This window comes from Narcine bancroftii, chromosome 9 (assembly GCF_036971445.1).
Source record: "Narcine bancroftii isolate sNarBan1 chromosome 9, sNarBan1.hap1, whole genome shotgun sequence".
Classification (NCBI taxonomy): domain Eukaryota; kingdom Metazoa; phylum Chordata; class Chondrichthyes; order Torpediniformes; family Narcinidae; genus Narcine; species Narcine bancroftii.
In genome coordinates, this window is record NC_091477.1 from 2,577,046 (window position 1) to 2,596,233 (window position 19,188).

General features: G+C 48.3%; 1 protein-coding gene across 1 annotated transcript in view; it reads left to right on the top strand.

Moving 5' to 3' along the window:
* ltc4s (leukotriene C4 synthase) overlaps positions 1 to 19,188 on the top strand; it is a 51,300-nt gene that overhangs the window by 16,631 nt on the left and 15,481 nt on the right. Inside the window, exon 2 of the mRNA XM_069897838.1 lies at positions 1,307 to 1,480. Coding sequence (XP_069753939.1) covers positions 1,307 to 1,480 — 174 coding nt within the window. The remainder of the gene's footprint in view (positions 1 to 1,306; positions 1,481 to 19,188) is intronic.

The following is a 19,188-nucleotide window of genomic DNA, read 5'->3' on the forward strand; positions in this document are numbered from 1 at the left end:
GGTCACGGCCCGGGGAGTGAGTCTGTGATGAAGGGGGGGGGGGGTCCCTGCCCGGGGAGTGAGTCGGTGATGAAGGGGTCACGGCCCGCGTAGTGAGTCGTGATGAAGGGCGGGCCCCAGCCCGGGGTGAGTCGGTGATGAAGGGGGGGGGGGGTCCCGGCCCGGGGAGTGAGTCGGTGATGAAGGGGTCCCGGCCCGGGGAGTGAGTCGGTGATGAAGGGGTCCCAGCCCGGGGAGTGAGTCGGTGATGAAGGGGGGATCCCGGCCGGGGAGTGAGTCGGTGATGAACGTGGGGTCCCGGCCCGGGGAGTGAGTCGGTGATGAAGGGGGGTTCCCGGCCGGGGAGTGAGTCGGTATTGAAGGGGTCCGGCCCGGGGAGTGAGTCGGTGATGAAGGGGGGATCCCGGCCCGGGGAGTGAGTCGGTGATGAACGTGGGGTCCCGGCCCGGGGAGTGAGTCGGTGATGAAGCGGGGGTCCCGGCTCAGGGAGTGAGTCGGTGATGAAGGGGGGGTCCCGGCCCGGGGAGTGAGTCGATGATGAAGGGGTCCCGGCCCGCGTAGTGAGTCGTGATGAAGGGGTCCCAGCCCGGGGAGTGATTCGTTGATGAAGGGGTCCCAGCCCGGGGAGTGAGTCGGTGATGAAGGGGGGGGGATCCCGGCCGGGGAGTGAGTCGGTGATGAACGTGGGGTCCCGGCCCGGGGAGTGAGTCGATGATGAAGGGGTCCCGGCCCGCGTAGTGAGTCGTGATGAAGGGGGGGGGGGCCCGGCCCGGGGAGTGAGTCGGTGATGAAGCGGGGGTCCCGTCTCAGGGAGTGAGTCGGTGATGAAGGGGGGATCCCGGCCCGGGGAGTGAGTCGGTGATGAAGGGGTCCGGCCCGGGGAGTGAGTCGGTGATGAAGGGAGGATCCCGGCCCGGGGAGTGAGTCGGTGATGAAGGGGTCCGGCCCGGGGAGTGAGTCGGTGATGAAGGGGGGATCCCGGCCCGGGGAGTGAGTCGGTGATGAAGGGGTCCGGCCCGGGGAGTGTCGGTGATGAAGGGGTGGGGGGGTCCCGGCGGGAGTGAGTCGGTGATGAAAGGGCTCGGCCCGGGGAGTGAGTCGGTGATGAAGGGGGGGGTCCCGGCCCGGGGAAGGAGTCGGTGATGAAGGGGGGTCCCGGCCCGGGGAGAGAATCGGTGATGAAGGGGGGGGTCCCGGCCCGGGGAGTGAGTCGGTGATGAAGGGGTCCGACCCTTGGAGTGGGTTGTGTTAGTTCCCCGGGAGGGAGGGTTCGAGCTGGGAGTTGTATCTCTTTACGGCACCCCAGCACCTCTTCCTGTCCCTCCAGTCGCTGGCTGCAGGAGGAAACGCGTCCTCTGGCTTCGGGACCCCCGGGTTCCGGACACCCGCACCACTACTTCCGGACGGCGGGTCATGGCCAGCATGTTGGACGACTGCTCACTCTTGGCGCTGGTGACCATTCTCAGCGTCCTGGAACAAGGTAGGGATCACCGACTCAGTCTCACCCTTTCAGGGGTTGAATTTGCTGCTGGGTCGTCATTCTGGGCTTCGATCAGTGGCACCAAGCACCTCGCTCAGTGAGCTCTTGCATGTACACAGTGTCGGGTGGAAGGGGAGATCTCTCCGGCACGGGGGAGAGTTGGTTTTCAATTTCGTGCAACGCGCTTTCTGCCGCTGGGAGGGAGGGAGGGAGGGAAGGAGGGAGGGGGGTGGTCGGCGAAGGCTTCTCCTTCCTTCTCTCCCCCCCTCCCCGCTCTCTCTCCCCCCTCCCTCCCCGCTCGCTCTCCCCCCACCCTCCCCGCTCGCTCTCCCCCCACCCTCCCCGCTCGCTCTCCCCCCACCCTCCCCGCTCGCTCTCCCCCCACCCTCCCCGCTCGCTCTCCCCCCACCCTCCCCGCTCGCTCTCCCCCCACCCTCCCCGCTCGCTCTCCCCCCACCCTCCCCGCTCGCTCTCCCCCTCCCCTCTCTCTCCTCTTCTTAGTGAAACACGAGAGTCTGACTGAAGTAAAAACACCAAGCTGGAGAAACTCAGCGGATCAGACAGGCTACTTCATGTAGCAAGGATAACCAGCGTTTCGGGTACGAGCAGAACGAAGGCAGGGGCATCGGGGCCACTGTGGGCTGGTAGGGGGTGTTTGAGGGAGGGGAGATGGGGTCTCAGCCAAGTGGGCGGGCTGCTGTGTCCGCAGGGGATCGTGAGTCTGGAAGACCCCCTGCACGGTCAGTGGAGCTGTTTCGCGTGACACGATCACGGCGCCCGTGACCAGGGTTCGAATCCCGCGCTGCCCGTGTCTGTGTGGTTTCCCCCGGGGGCTCCGGTTTCCTTCCAAACGTTGCGGGGCTTGTAGTTCTTGGGTGGAATTGGACGGCGCAGTCAATAAAACCACCCTGCGGTCACGTGATTCGTGCTGCGAAGATGGAGCCTCTGATCGCGCGGGGTCGGCCCCTGGTCACCGATTGCCCCCGGGAGGGTGAGGTCGCAGAAGCGCTGCCCTGGAGTTGCCGCCCTGGAGTTGCCGCCACGTCACTGAGGCGTTGCTTCTGCTGTCGAGGGGCCAGGGAAGCCCTGGCTTGTGGGAGAGGGAACCCGGGGCAGTGGGACTGAGGGAGCGGCGAGCGTCCCAACCACAGAATCACTGAATGGAGCTTGTGGCAGTGGCTTCAGACAATTCATCAAGCACAGGTAACGCATGGAACAGGCCCTTCGGTCCGTCTAGTCTATGCTGAACTATTATTCTGCCTGGTCACATCGACAGCCCATCCCTCCCAACCATGTACCTGTCCACATTTTTCTTAAAAGTCGCAGCAGAGCCTGAATTCACTACCTCTCCTTCCAGAAGTGAAGTGGGAGATTATGCCAATTCAGTGGTAAATGGCAGTGACCTTGGGCCATTGATGAAGGGGCCTTGGGGTGGCAGATCTACAGCTCTCTGAAAGACCATAAGACATAGGAACAGAAATAGGCCATTCGACCCATTGAGTCAGTCCCACTATTCAATCCTGAGCAGATCCATTCTCCCACTCAGCCCCATTGCCCAGCCTTCTCCCCATAACCTTTGATGCCCTGGTTAATCATGAACCTGTCAATCCCTGCCTTAAATACACCCAATGACCCGGCCTCCACAACCGCCTGTGGCCACAAATTCCACCGATTCCCCGCCCTCTGGCTGAAGGATTTCCTCTGCATCTCTGTTCTAAGTGACACCCTTCAATCTTGAAGTTGTGCCCTCTCGTCCTCGACTCACCCACCATGGAAAACAACCTTTCTTCACCTACTCTGTCCAATCCTTTCAACATTTGAAATATTTCAATGAGATTCCCTCCCCGTTCTCCTAAATTCCTACGAGTACAGGCCACAGAGTGGATAAAGGGTGGTGGTCATTGATAAGTCTGCCTTGGACATTGAGTGACAGATGAGGGATGTCACGTTACAGCTGTGCAAATCATTGGTAAGACTGCACTTGAAAAATAATTTGGATAACCGTGATGTAGCGGCGTGTAGTGCAGAAGAGATTCTCCAGGGTGTGGTCTGGCAAAGGTTTGCAGATACATGGAGAGACCAGATAGACTGGGTTTATTCCCACTGGAGTGTGGAGGCTGAGGGTGACCTTGTAAAATTATGATGAGATAGACAGTCAGTCATTTACCAAGGTCAGGGAACTCCGCAAGGTTGAAGAGGGAGAGGGGTAGATTTTCTCAACAGAGGGTGATGGTTATGTGGAATGAAGTGCCAGAGGAAGAGTGGGAGGCTGGTACGATTGCAATGTTTAAAAGGTATTTAGTCAGGAACTGAACATAGAATGTTCCTGCACAGTCCAGGCCCTTCAGCCCACGATGTTGTGCTGACCCATGTAAACCCACTCCACAACAATCTAACCCTCCCTCACACCCACACCCTCTATTTTTCTTATATCCAGGTGCCTGTGGAAGAGTCTTTTGGATGTCCCTATTGGACCAGTCTCCACCACCACTCACACTCTGTGCAGAAAACCCTACCTCTGATGTCCCCCTCAAATTTTCCTCCACTCACCTTAAACAGGTGTGCACTGGAATTTGCTACTGTCACCCCAGGAAACTGGCACCGGCTGTCCATCTCATCTCAGCTCCTCGTACATCTCAATAGCTGCCTCTCATCTCCATTGGACAGGAAAGTGGGGTTGGGGGGAAGATTCGGGTCTAATGTGGACAAATGGATTAGCATAGATGGCTATCAGGGACAACATGGAAATGATGGGCCAAAGGGCCTGTTTCTGTCATGCACGTGCCTATGATTCTATGGCAACCAGCTAGCTGTGTTTGCATGTAGGTTATAGAGTGCAGAAGTAGTTTTCCACGTCAGTGGATAGGAACCAACCATAGAAGATGCAACAGGGTTGGAAAATGATTGCTTCTACACAGAGCATAAAAGGCTTAATTAATAAACTGGCATCTACGTGTCATTTTAATATAAGTATTCTTATTTTATATAAATCGATATAACCTAAGATTTTGACTGCTTTTGGCTTTTTCTTAAGAATGGGTGGGGGTGAGCCTCATGGAAGCATTTTGAATGTAGAAAATCCTACTGCTCCAAAATCTTATGATCTTATACAATGGCACAAAATTGAAGTGTAAATACTGAAAATACAATTTTTTACAATTATAGAGACTGCAGACTTTCATGTATTCTTATTTTTGGCTTGGCTTCGCAGACGAAGATTTATGGAGGGGTAAATGTCCACGTCAGCTGCAGGCTCGTTTGTGGCTGACAAGTCCGATGCGGGACAGGCAGACACGGTTGCAGCGGTTGCAGGGGAAAATTGGTTGGTTGGGGTTGGGTTTTTCCTCCTTTGTCTTTTGTCAGTGAGGTGGGCTCTGCGGTCTTCTTCAAAGGAGGTTGCTGCCCGCCGAACTGTGAGGTGCCAAGATGCACGGTTTGAGGCGATATCAGCCCACTGGCGGTGGTCAATGTGGCAGGCACCAAGAGATTTCTTTAGGCAGTCCTTGTACCTCTTCTTTAGTGCACCTCTGTCTCGGTGGCCAGTGGAGAGCTCGCCATATAACACGATCTTGGGAAGGCGATGGTCCTCCATTCTGGAGACGTGACCTACCCAGCGCAGTTGGATCTTCAGCAGCGTGGATTTGATGCTGTCGGCCTCTGCCATCTCGAGTACTTCGATGTTAGGGATGAAGTCGCTCCAATGAATGTTGAGGATGGAGCAGAGACAACGCTGGTGGAAGCGTTCTAGGAGCCGTAGGTGATGCCGGTAGAGGACCCATGATTCGGAGCCGAACAGGAGTGTGGGTATGACAACGGCTCTGTATACGCTAATCTTTGTGAGGTTTTTCAGTTGGTTGTTTTTCCAGACTCTTTTGTGTAGCCTTCCAAAGGCGCTATTTGCCTTGGCGAGTCTGTTGTCTATTTCGTCGATCCTTGCATCCGATGAAATGGTGCAGCCGAGATAGGTAAACTGGTTGAGTTTCGTGTATTACCAGATTGGTAACTAACTTGATTGGGGGGTGATAAGATACCAACATTTAAGGATTCAATATGCTGTTTAAATGAAATATATATCCTTTTACAGTTCAAGATCCCAATAACGGTGATAATATCTGTGGGGAAGTTAAAGATAACATGAAAACAAAGGGCTTTTAATGTTGCCTCTAAATAAGAGTAAAACTGGGGTGATTTGGTAGTAAAAACACAGAAATGCTAGAGGAACTCGGCCAATCTCACAGCGTCCACATGAAGTAAGAAGAGACGTAACAAATGTTTCAGGCCTGAGTAAAAAGAAGGCAGATGCCTGAATTTAAAGGGCGGGAAGAAGGGAGGAATGGGCAGTGGAAGGAAGTACAAAGCAACCCATCATTCACTGCCAGAGTGAGACCATCCACAAACTGGAGGAATAACACCTCAAAATCCGTCTGGATATCCCCCAGCCAGATGGCATTGATTTTTGTTAGCCCCCACCCACCCCACCTATCCCAATGTCTCCTTTCCTGTAGCTTTCTCCCTCTGTCTCCTTTCCCCCAGCTCTGCATTCACGGCCAAATACAACTCCAGCCCCTCCCCCAGTCAATTCTCATCTTTCCTCCCTCTCCTGGCCTCCATCTTATATAATTAGGTGCCTGGCCTCTTTTACTCACCCCTAGACGAAGGGGTCAGGCTTGAAACATCGGTAATATATCTTTGCCTCCTATGGCTGCTGCGAGACCGGGTGAATTCCTCCAGCATTTGTCTTTTTAGTAATTTGTGGGAAAACTCTAAAAAGAAGAACAAGACATTGATCAAGGAAAGAAAAAGTGGAATAAAACCACGAGGCTGGGGAAGCTCAGCAGGTCAAACACTGTCCTTTAGCAAAGAATCAGAACTGACGTTTCAGGCTTGAGGCCTTCATCAAGGTGTGAGCAAAATGTAGGTATGTGCCCAAAATCAGGTGCTTCCTACATTTTGCTCATACCTTGATGAAGGACTCAAGCCCAAAATGTTGGTTCTGTCTATCTCTTTGCTATATAAAGTTCACTGTTTGACCAGTTGAGTTTCTCCAGCATCGTGTTTTCACTTCAACCACGGTGTCTGCGGACTTTTGTGTTTTATTAAAGAAAAAGTGGAAACAGGGGTCGTCCAGTGAGAAAGATGTAAACAGTGGGACTGAGGGAGCGGGGACCCAGCACTATGTGAAAGGGAAAGGATTCGTTGAAGTTGATGGGAAGCTTTCCAGGCAGCCATTGAGAAGCTTGAGGGACTCAGTGCATCAGGGCAGAGATGGTCAGACAAAGGTTCAGGTCCGACCCCTAATTTTCACAATGGGGAGACAGCCACCTTGTAAAGGAAGGTGGATAGGGATGGAGAGGGGCTGAGGGGAAGGAGAAAGCCATAGAGGGGAGGTGAAGTTTTGATAGAAAAGTGAGAATGGGATTAGATTAAGAAGAGATGGAACCGGACCAGGGCTGGGGTCACCCAAAATCAGAAAATTCAGTGTTCATAGAGCATATCTATAAGTCGATCTGCTCTGCCACTCAATAAGATCACAGCTGATCTGGCCGTGGATTCAGCTTCACCTTCCCTTAAGCCTTTGGACTCTGGCATTTCCATCAGACGTACTCCAGACTGGGTCCCTGGGTAAACCTTTATAGTAGTAAACTACAGTGCGAACCAGCTGGTGGTTGGATATAAAACCAGTCCTGGGACACCAGGAACCGAAGTATATGTACTTGTCAGTGGTCCCAGAGTCCAAACTGTTAATTCAAGTCAAGTTGCGTTTATACCATAACCATTGCAGTGTACAGTGAAAACGAGACAAAATTTCTCCGGACCGTGGAACTAGTTATTTACATGGATAAATTACATCAGAATCATTTTTATAAATAACCTATCACTTATAAATATCATGTTGCAGATGCTAGCCTTGTGTCCACCGAGTTCAGAAGCCTCAGCTTGGGGGGAAAAAGCTGTCTCGTAATCTGGTCATGAAGGCCCAAACACTTCAGAACCTCTTCCTGGATGGCAGGAGGGAGAATAGATTGCAGGAGGGGTGTGTGGACCCCTTCACAATATTTATGGCTTTCTACAAACAACAGGCCTTATAAATGTCCATCATGGCAGGGAGAGAGAGATCCCAATAATCCCCTCAGCAGTCTTTACTATCTGCTGCAGGGACTTGTGTCTTGGGACGGTGCAGTTCCCGAACCAGGAGGTGATGCAGTTATATAGGATGGTCTCAATGCATCCCCTGTAGAATGTAGTGAGGGTGGAGGGTGGAAGCTGGACTTTCCTCAACCTCCACAGGAAGTAAAGGCATTGTTTGGCCACCTTGCCAATGGATCTGGTGTTGGGGAACCAGGAGAGATTCTCCACCAGGTGCATGCCAAGGAATTTAGTGCTCTTCACTACCTTGATGGTGGAGCCATCGATGGATAGTGGAGAGTGGTCCCCCCCGGGCTCTCCTGAAGACCACCACCATCTCCTTTGTCTTGTTGGTGTTGAGGTGTAGGTTGTTGTCCCTGCACAAGTCCATTAGTGATTGCACCTCCTTTCTGTAAGCTGAGTCATCATTTTTGCTGATGAGCCCCACCACGGCCGTGTTGTCAGTGAACTTGATGATGTGTTTAGATGTTAAGTTGTGGGTCAGCAGGGTTAACAGCGGTGGGCTGAGCATGTAGCCCTGTCGGAGACCCCATGCTCAGTGTGATGGTATTGGATGTGCTGTTTCTGATCTGAGCTGTCTGTGGTCTTTCAGTCAGGAAGTTGAGGATCCAACTACAGAGAAAGGTGTTTAGACCCAGCAGGTTCAACTTCCTTAACAGCTGTTGTGCTATGATGGTGTTGAATTCTGAGCTGAAGACCATGAACAGCATTTGAACATATGAGTCTTTATTTTCCAGGTAGGTGAGGGCTGGGTGGAGCCTGGTGGCAATGGCATCATCTGTAGATCAGTTGGGACAGTTTGCAAATTGCAGGGGGTCCAGTGAGGGGGGCAGCTGAGCCTTGATGTGCTCCATGACTAGCCTCTCCTAGCACTACATGACGGTGGACGCGAGTGGGACAGGATGGTAGTTGTTGAGACAGGACACTGAGAGCTTCTTCGGCACAGGGATGAAAGTGGCCACCTTGAAGCATGTTGGTACGACAGCTCTGCTCAGGGTGATGTTGAAGATGTCTGTGAGGACATCAGCTCGTTGGTCCCCACATTCTCTGAGCCCCTGCCAGTGATGTTATCTGGTTCCCACAACCCTACAAAGGTTGACTTTGAGCAGCATCCTTCTCACCTCAGCCCCCATGAGACACAGTGCCTGCTCGTATGGGGAAGGTGTGGACTTCCTCGCCACCACGTTATTTTTCGCCTTGAAGCACACGTCAAAGAGGGAGACATCCCTGGTACAAGCAGCTGGTGAGGCTTTGTGGTTAGCGATGGCATCGATGCCCTCCCGCAGGTGCCATGTGTCACCGCTGTCCCAGAAGTGAATGAATCCTCCAGGCATGACCCCTCTTTGCCTCCCAGATAGCCTCGGACAGCTTAGCTCTTGCATTGGCCAAGACTGCCTTGTCACCCGCTCTGAAGGCAGAGTTTCAGCTCTTCAACAGCACCTGCACCTCTGCAGTCATCCATGGATTTTGGTTGGGGCAAGTAGCGATGGTCGTGGGCATGGTGATGTCATCAATGTACGCTAATAGAGCTGATCACTAGCGCCGTGTACTCCTCCAATTTGATGTGATCCCTGTCCGTTCCTGTCTCCTTAAATATGTGCCAGTCAGTGCTCTCGAAGCAGCCCTGAAGGCCAGAGATGGCTCCTGGCGGCCAGTCTTTACCTGCTCTGTGGGTGGTCTGGAGCATCTGATGAGTGGTCTGTGTGCTGGGATTAGCATTAGAGATGTGGTCTGAGTAGCTGAGGGGGGGGGGGGGGGCAGGGCTCTGCCTAATACACATCGGGGATGTTTGTGTACATAAGGACCAGCGCGCACACCCCCCTCGTCGCAAAGTCCATATACTAATGAAATTTTGGCAGCACGGTTTGAGGTTCACATGGTTGAAATCCTCAGCCGCAATGAGTAGACCATCAGGGAGTGCATTCTGTAATGCATTAATGGCCCCATACATTTTTGAAGAATTCCCCAATTCTGCAAAAATCTGTCTAACTCTGTCTTGTACACATATAACAGGGCAGCCTCGACTGCTTCCACAGATTCATCACTCAGTAGGAGAGGCAGTTCCTTCTCAATTCCGTACTGTATCTACTTCGCGGATCTTGAGGCTGTGTCCCTCAGATCTGGTGGTGTTGATGTTGAGTCTTGGGGTACCCAGAAGATTTACCAGGATGTTGCCTGGATTGGGAAACATTTTATGAGGCAAGTTTTGCAGAGCTGGGACTTTTCAATTTGGAGCGTAGAAGGATAAGAGGAGACTTGATAGAGGTCTACAAGATTACGAGAGGCAGAGATAGAGGGGACACACAGCACCTGTTTCCCAGGGCAGGATCAGCAAACACCAGAGGACGTCTGTACAAAATGAAGGGAGGGAAGTTTTTTTTTACAGAGAATGGTGGGGGCCTGGAATGCCTTGCTGGGGGGTGGTGGGGGTGGTGGAGACTGGAACAATAGAGGCATTTGCGAGACTCTTAGACAGACACATGGATGCAAGAAAACTCGAGGGTTATGAGGTAGGGAGGGTCTAGTGTTTGTGTATATATATATATATATATATATATATGGGTTGCCACAACATTGAGGGCCAAAGGGCCTGTACTGTGCTGTAGTGATATATGTTCTATGTTAACACAGATTCTGGCACCTGCAGTTCTTGTGTTTCTCTGCTCAGACAGAAACAGGAAAAAAAACATTTTGGGGAACAAGGAAATGGGAATAAACATTTTGTGTCAGTTCTTGTACATGAAGGCAGAACATAGTGGAAAAAAATTAATTAGGGTTAGTTTTAGAGAAATGAACAATAGAATCAGAGTCAGAATTTATTGTCTTGAACATATCATGAAATTTGTTTTGTGGCAGCGTCGCAGAAGCAAATATACTTTTTATAAATTGGTGTAAAGTGGAGAAAGTGAGGCCGTGTCTGGGGTTCACTGTCCATTCAGGAATCCGATGGCGGAGGGGAAGAAGCTGTTTCTGTTCCATTGGATGCCCGTGTGCAGACTCCTGGACCTCCTTCCTGATGGTAGCAGTGAGAAGAGGGCATGGCCTGGGGGGGTGGGGGGTGGGGGGTGGGGTGGGGATCCTTGGTGATAGAAGCTGCTTTCTAAAGGCACCACCTCTTCTAGATCAGCCCCAGGGCCTGATGAATTGTTTCCCAGAAGGAGGTTGTGGACAGACACCAGCCAAATTCTGAAATTCCACAGGCTGTAAATTAAACTGCTATTTAACACAAGAATGAGAGGGAAAATAAGGAACCTCGATTAGCCAGTAGGAGGAAAACGATGAGGTTTTTTGTCATCTACGAAGTGGTAAAAGTTTCCTTAGTAAAAACCATAAGATAAGGAAGTCGTGTGAAAATGAATTTAAAATTGCAGAGACTGGAAATCGGAAACAGAACCAAAAAAATGCTGCAAAACTCAGCAGGTCAGGTAGCATCTGTCGGGAAACCTGGTTGACTTAAAACATTGACTGTTTCTTTCCCCACAGATGCTGCCTGACCTGCTGAGTTTTGCAGCATTTTTTTGGTTTATGTCAGAAAGAACCATCATGGATGCTCGAAAGGGAACTTGTTTATAATTTAGATGTACAGCATGGTATCAGGCCCTTCTGGCCCACAACCTCGAGCCACCAAAATAGAACCATAGAACATTACAGCACAGAAACAGGCCCTTCGGCTCTTCTAGCCTGTGCAGAACTATTTTTCTGCTTCGCCCCACTAACCTGCAGCCTGCCCATATTCCTCCATACCCCTCCCATCCATTTACCTGTTCAAATTCTTCTTAAATGTTAAAATTGAGGCCACATTCACCTCTTCAGTGGCAGCTCATTGCACACTACCACCACATAATTAACTCCCAGTACAGGAATTAACATATGACCCCCATACATCTTTGGAATGTGGGAGGAACCAGAGCATCTGGAGGACACTCATGCAGACATGGGGAGAATGTACAAACTCCTTACAGACAGTGTGGGATTTGAACCTGAATTATTGACACTGTAACAGCGTTGTGCTAACCGTACTGAAAAAGGTGCAGAAAAGATTAATGAGAATGTCTCTGGTGTTTTATCTTGTATGTGTGAGTTCTTAGATAACACATGGATGAAAGAAAAGGTTCTTTACTTTAAAGTTGTTGAAAGAAGCCCATGAGGCTGCAGCCTCCATTACCAATCTCGCATGCAGCACCACCCCTTCTGTGTGAGGCCCCCTGCTGGCAGCCAAGTCTAATCAAACATAAACTATAATCCTTAATACCTTGCTAGTGGCCAGGCAAACATGATCAGTATCATTACATCTCCCTTCCTTAAAACAAAAGTAGCTTACTTTTAACTAACATGTTTTCTTTCTATAATTCTGCAATTTTAACTTTAACACCAGGAACTTACATTTTCATTATTATCAACATTGTTAAAATTTTTGAACCTTGTTTTGTGTGTTCATCTTTACATACGCTAAAACTTGAAGAGCAAATAAGATAGCACTACTTCACTCTATAACAGGAGTCTTTACATTTGCTCAATGAGTCTCTTAGGAGGATTCGCGTGTCCTGACGATCTCCTGATTGATTGTCCTTGAATCTGAGTTGTTGCCTCAGATGACGTCTTCTCAGATGTGTATTCAGGTTGTTCAGCAGTATTGTCTTTCCATCTACTGTGGCTGGTCCCATTTGAAAATCTCAAAATTTCTTCGCAGAAGAGCACCTTCATCTGTCTGAATGGTGTATGATCTTGGTTGGACTTCACCAAGGACAGTTCCCTTCTGAGTCCATGTGTTTGTTTTGTCTTTTAGCTTTACTTGGTCACCAATGTGGAATTCCAGTAGGTAATACTTTGGCTTTGGCTTTTCTTTCTGTTGTTTTTTGAATTTCCTCACTTTCTCCCCCTCTTGTTGTTAGGAGGTTCTCCTGAATGGGTAGGTTTGATCTTGGCCTATGTCCCATAAGGAGTTGTGCTGGTGATGAACCACACCCTAGCGGCATTGTGCGGTATACTAGCATGCTCTGGTAGAAGTCTTTTCCACTGTCCTTTGCCTTGTTCATCAGTCTTTTCACTGTCTTACCGATTTTTCCGTTAGACCATTGGACTGTGGAAAATGAAGACTTGACGTGGTGTGTACAGAGTCCCATGGTTTGGAAAAATGTTGGAACTTTAAATTGCAAAACTGGGGTCCATTGTCTGTGAAGACCTCACATGTCTGGAGAATATGGCTTTCATACCTGTTATTACAGCATCTGCAGTGATGGTGTTGAGTCTGCACATCTCTGGATATGGGGAGTAATAGTCTGTGACTACAAGATCGTCCTTCCCTTGACATTCAAATAGGTCAACGCCTACCTTCTGGTAAGGTCTGGATTGGCTTTACGATTCTGAGATGTCCTCCATGGATCCTTTTTAACATCTCTTTTCTCAGACTCTGGAATAAGGATTTTACTTCGTTTGTAGATGATCTCTTCAACGATTGATAGTTCCACCCTGTAGTTCCAGCACTCTGCAAGGTCAGGTGAGCAGTCCTGCTTCATGTTGGACTATCCACCCAAGATGTTTTTTCTCAGTTGTCTCAGTGTTTCTTCTTTGTTTGTCTCTGACTTTATGAGCTCTATTTTTGCATCTGATATGAGCAGTGCACTTATGATCATGTCCACGAAGGCTTTCACGGCTTCATCCATTTTGGAGTTTGCAGGCTCTCTCGTGTCAACAGCTCTAGACAACTTGTCTGCTGTGCACATTAGCTTACCCGGAGTGTATGGTGTTGCAGCCTAATCATCATTCTTTGTATTCTAAATGGACATTGATTTAATGATTTTTGGAACAATGGAATCAAGAACGTGGTCAGTCTCCACACTAATTGCTTGTCCTGATACAAAGTGATGAAATCTTTCACAGGTCTATGTGATGGTGAGCAGCTCCTTTCCAATTCGAGCGTATCACGTCTCCGCATCTGTCATTCAGCATGATGCATATGCAAAGGGTTGCCAGTCATCATATTTTGCAGAAGAACTGCACTATGTGATGCATTTGATGATATCTTGATGGTTCTCACTGGGTCATAAAACCTCAAAACTGGTTCCTCTGTGAGCAGTTTCCTTAGTTCCCTCCATGACTTTTCATACTCATGATTCCACTCCCATTCAATGTTCTTTTCTGTTTGTCGTCTCAATGGAGCCATCTTTTCTGAGAAGTTGGCTATGAATTTACCCATATAATTGATCATTTCATTAAACCTCTGTATGTCCTTTTTGCATTGTGGCCTTGGCATGTTCTCAATGGCGACACCTTTCTGGGATCTGGTCTGATGCCCTCACTGCCAATTACATCTCCTACAAATGTTAGTTCTGTCACCCCAAGCTGGCATTTCTCTCTATTCAGTCTCAGGTTTGCTTTCCTTGTTGCTTCCAGCACTTTCCTTAGTCTCTCATCATGCTCCATTCTCGAGGTTCCCCATACAGTGACTTCATCCATTGAGTTATCAACTCTGTCCAGGTGCTCATAGACCATATGGATAGTTTTGTGATACATTTCAGGAGCGGAGGCAATTCCGAATGGTCACCTGAGGAATCTGTATCTGCCAAATGGACTGTTGAACATGCACAGTCTTGAACTTGCTTCATCCAATTTCAACTGTCAAAATCCTGATGATGCATCTAACTTGCTGAAAAACTGCATTTGCAAACTGTGACATGATTTCTTCACGTGTCAGAAGCTTAAAGTTTTCTCTCTTTATTGCTCTATTTAGATCTCTTGGATCCAGGCAAATTCTAAGCTTTCCATTCTTGTTGTCCACAACAACAAATGAACTCACCCACTCTTTTGGCTCATCTATCTTTTGAATCACGTTCAGGCTTTCCATCCTGTCCAACTCTGCTTTTAGTTGCTTTTGAAATGCAAATGAACTTTTCTGCATGGATGTATTATCAGTAGAACACGTTTATCCATTCTGATCGTGTGCTCTCCTGGAAGGCAGCCTAGACCCTGAAATAGGTCATTGTACTTTTTCATGAGTTTATCTTAGACTGTCTCTCTTTGCTTTCCACAACAAGGACTCTTTTTACCAGGTTCAGTTTCTCACAAGCTGTTAAACCTAGTATAGCTGGTACATGAATGGTGGCATGTACTCTTTGTTCTTGTGTTTCACTTTGACCATGAATTCTCCTTGCACTGGTATATCCTGTCACCTTCACTTTTGTTCCATACATCTTTGGTCTGGGTCTAATCTTAAAATCAGTCTCTGATATTCCATTAATTTGTGGTCCAGTATCCAATTTACCTGAAATGTATCTGTCGTTCACTTTTAATCTCAACATCCAGTCTCTGTTTTCTTTCTTGTTTTCAGTCATAATGTCTACATAGAATTCCTCGATCTCCCATTCATCTACTGCATGAACCTTGCTTTATTGCGCTTGGTTCCTACAGCAATGGGCATAATGTTTGCTTTTGTTGCACATTAGCATGTTTTACCATATGCTGGATACATTTTTGGTAGGTGTGTACTGCATTGCCGACATGGCTTTTGATTGTTCCTTTCATTTTTGTTCGCTGGCCATGCCTCTCTTTCCACTTTGCCGCACTTTTTGTTAAACAGTTTATGTCTGTTCTTGGTCACTGCATCCACGTTGCAGCTAGTTTCACTGAACAGCTCTTTTGCCTGCATTTTTTACAGTTTCTGTAACCCTACAGAGTGCTATGGCTTTACCCAGGTCTAGATTTTGCTCTCTTAGCAGTCTTTCCCTTAGACTATTATCTGGAATACCACACACAAGACTGTCTTTTATCAGCGAGTTGGTCATTCCATCAAATTCACACGTTTTGCTTCTGTTTCTCAATTCAGTCACATACTGATCAATAGTTTCTTCAGTTTTCTGTGCATGTGAAAAATCTGTGATTTTCAAATGTCATGTTGTGTTTAGGGATGCAGTTGCCTCAAATTGTTCCATTATTTTTTTCCAGTTTCATTTTGTCTTCTTCAGCAGCAAATGTGAAGTTATTATTCATGTCCAGGGCTTCATCACCCACGACCTGTAAGAAAACTGACACTTTCACTTTATCATTTTTCTCATCAGCTCCAACTAACTACAATCTAAAACATTTGAATCTGTTCGAATTTTCAGCCACGTTACCTGTCAGCCGAAGTTTCACCCAGCTTCTGATTGGGAGACCAGGCAGCCAGAGTCTTTCATAGAACATTACAGCACAGTTCAGACCTTTCAGCCATGATGTGGTGCTGACCAATGTAAATCTACTGAACAAACTCATCCTTCCCGACCTCCCATCCGTAACCCTCTGTTTTCCTTCCATCCATGGGCCTGTCTAAGTCTTTTAATTGCTGCTATTGTACTAGCCTCCAGCACCACCCCTGGCAATGTGCTAATTCTCCACTAACTCATTCTAATCGCCCCCCCCCCCCACATTCCAGCCAACACCCCTAGGTTCTACCACCCATCACCCTCACACTGGGGGTAACTTACAGGCACCAATTAACCCAATGACCCACACATCTTTGGGATCTGGGACGAAACCGTAGGCCCCGGGGGGGGAAAAGCCACATGGCCACAGGGAGGTGAATGTGCAACTCCATGCAGGTAGTGGCAGAGGGTCTCTGGAACTGCGCGGACAGAGGGGCAGCATATGAGGGAGTCTTGCATTTGCTTTATCTGGTGCACAAGCACAGGCGTTCAAAAGATTGTGTGGCAATCTCACACTGACTGACGTTCACCATGTTGCAACAATGGACACCGTGAGCCCAGTTTACTGGCATCCACAAGATGAATTGATCAATTTGGTTTTAAATTCTCTTCCATCTTTGCTCCCTGCGTTGATCCTGAAGCCAGCCCACGTTATAACCATATAACCATTTACGGAGCAGAAACAGGCCATGTTGGCCTTTCGAGTCCGCACCGGTTCACTGATTTTGTGCGTCCTCTTCAGGCATTGATCCTGGTAGATCTTCATTCAATAACAATGGACAAATTCAATGCAGGTGGAATCAGTCGTAGAAATGTTTGTGAAACATGCAGTTCAATACTTCATAGCTACTCTTCAAAAACTGAATCTTCTGGTCCTTCCCCCATTTCACCCGCCATCTGGCCCCCCAACCCTGACATACCTCAAGAAGTCTGCATCCTCTTACACCTCTCATTCATTTTAAGGAAGAGGCTGAGGAACCACGCACTTATCTGCATTGATGGACAGAGCTGCAAGGGGCCAAATGTGTGAGTAAGTTTAGAAAACTTCTTTGGCTCACAGTCCAATCTCCAAGTTCACTGGTTGCAGGCAATTCTTATATTGTGCACAGAATTTAACATTTATGAAGTTTACCAGGCTTTGGTGTTTGAAAGGTAAATGGTTATCATCCTCTGTAGTCCAAAAATGTTGGATATATTGAATGTTGAGGTAATAACTCTCTAAACTCATGTTTCTGGCCAGATTTTGCAACAGAAGTTATTGAAACTCACTATCTTGCTCTTTTTGTTATCTTGCATTCAGATCAAATGGCTCAAAGAACTTTTCTGCATCTCTGGCTAGATAGCACCTCGAGTGGTGTAACTCCACTATCTCTCTGCGATCCCATTTCCTGACCTCTGAGTTTCCTGGAACTCTGTACATGTGCCTTATCACTGGATCTGATCCTCCAGTCCACACACAGTGGGGTGATGCTTCTCTTCATCCCACTTCCTTTCTACCTACCCCTTCTGCATCAGCCTTTCTCTCAGAGAGGCAGAAATGATGAATAAGAGGGCATTTTGAGATCAAGAAAGAGGTGGTGTTGGGTCTCCTGACAGGCATTATACTTAGAGCATAGAACACTACAGCAAGTACAGGCCCTTCGGCCCTCGATGTTGTGCTGATCTATATATTCCCCACCAAAAAAAATACTAAACCCTCCCTACCCCATAACCCTCTATTTTTCTTTCATCCATGTGTCTGTCTAAGAGTCTTTTAAATGCCACTAATGTACCAACCACCACTACCGTCCCAGGCAAGGCATTCTAGGCCCCCACAACTCTCTGTGTAAAAAAAAAAAAAAATAATAAAAAAAAAAAAATAAAAAAAAAAACAAACTTATCCCTGACATCTCCCTTAAACTTCCCTCCTTTCACTTTGTACACAAGTCCTCTGATATTTGCTGATCTCACCCTGGGTAACAGGTGCTGGCTGTCTACCCTATCTATGCCTCTCAGAATCTTGCAGACCTCTATCGTCTCTCTCATCCTTTGCTTGAGAGAAAAGTCCCGGCTCTGCTCACCTTGCCTCATAAAGACATTTTCCAATCCAGGCAACATTCTGGTGAATCTCCTCTGCCCCCTCTCCACAGCTTCCACATCCTTCCTATAATGAGGTGACCAGAACTGATCACAATACTCCAGGTGTGGTCTCGCCAGAGTTTTGTAGAGTTGCAACAGGACCTTTCTACTCCTCAACTAAATCCTCTGACTAATGAAACCCAGCATCCTATTGGCCTACTTAACTGTCCAATCAACTTGTGTGGTGACCTTAAGAGATGTATGGATCTGGATCCCAAGGTCCCTCTGTTCATCCACTGTTAAGCATCTAACCATTCTTCGTGATGGCATCAACATGGAGATCCCAGGTTTACCAATGTGATTGAGGTTTTTGAGGAGATGATGGCTGATGAGGGTAGGGCAGTGGATGTCAACAAGGCTGTTGACATGGAGGCTGATTCAGAAGGTGCAGATGCTTGGATCCAGGTTGAGTTGATAAGTTTGGATACAGTACTAGGTGGGACAGAGGGCAGTGGTGGAAGGGTGATATTCGAGTTGGATGCCAGTGACTAGTGATTTTCTGCAGGGATTGCTGTTGGGACCCCTGCTGTTTGTGTAAATGGCAGATGATAAAGTAAATGGGTGGGTTGGTAAATTTGCAGATTATACAAAGATTGGTGGGGTTGTGGACAGGGTAGAGGGCTGTCAAAGGAAACAACAGGATTTAGATCAGTTGCAGAAATGGGCAGAAAAATGGCAAATGGAGTTTAATCTGACAAGTGTGAGGTATTACACTTTGTTCGAGGAAGGTATATGACAAATGGCAGGGGTTTTCAAAGCATCGACTTGCAGAGGGATCTGGGGGTCGAAGTCCACAGGTCATTGAAAGTGGTCATGCAGATAGACAGGGCGGTAACAAGGCATGTGGTTCTCTTGGCTTCACTGGGTGAGGCACCGGGTATAACAGTAAGGAGGTCGTGTTGCAACATTATAAATCTGGCCGGTCTACCCTGGGAATACTGTGTGCCATTCCAGTTGCAGGAAGGTTGTGGAGGCTTTGGAAAGGAGACAGAAGAGGTTTACCAGGATGTTCCCTGGATTAGAGGGGATGCGTTATGGGGAGAGGCCGGACAAACCTGGGTTGTTTTCTCTGGAGCATCGAAGGCTGAGGGGAGATTGACCTGGTGGAGGTTTATAAAATCATGGGAGGCTCTGATGGGGCAGACAGTCAGAATCTTTTCCCCAGGTAAAAGTGCTGCACTCTAGAGGACGTGAGGGGTAAGGTGCAGTTAAGGGAGATGTGCGGGGCAAATATTTGACACAGTGTGGTGGGTACCTGGGACAGGC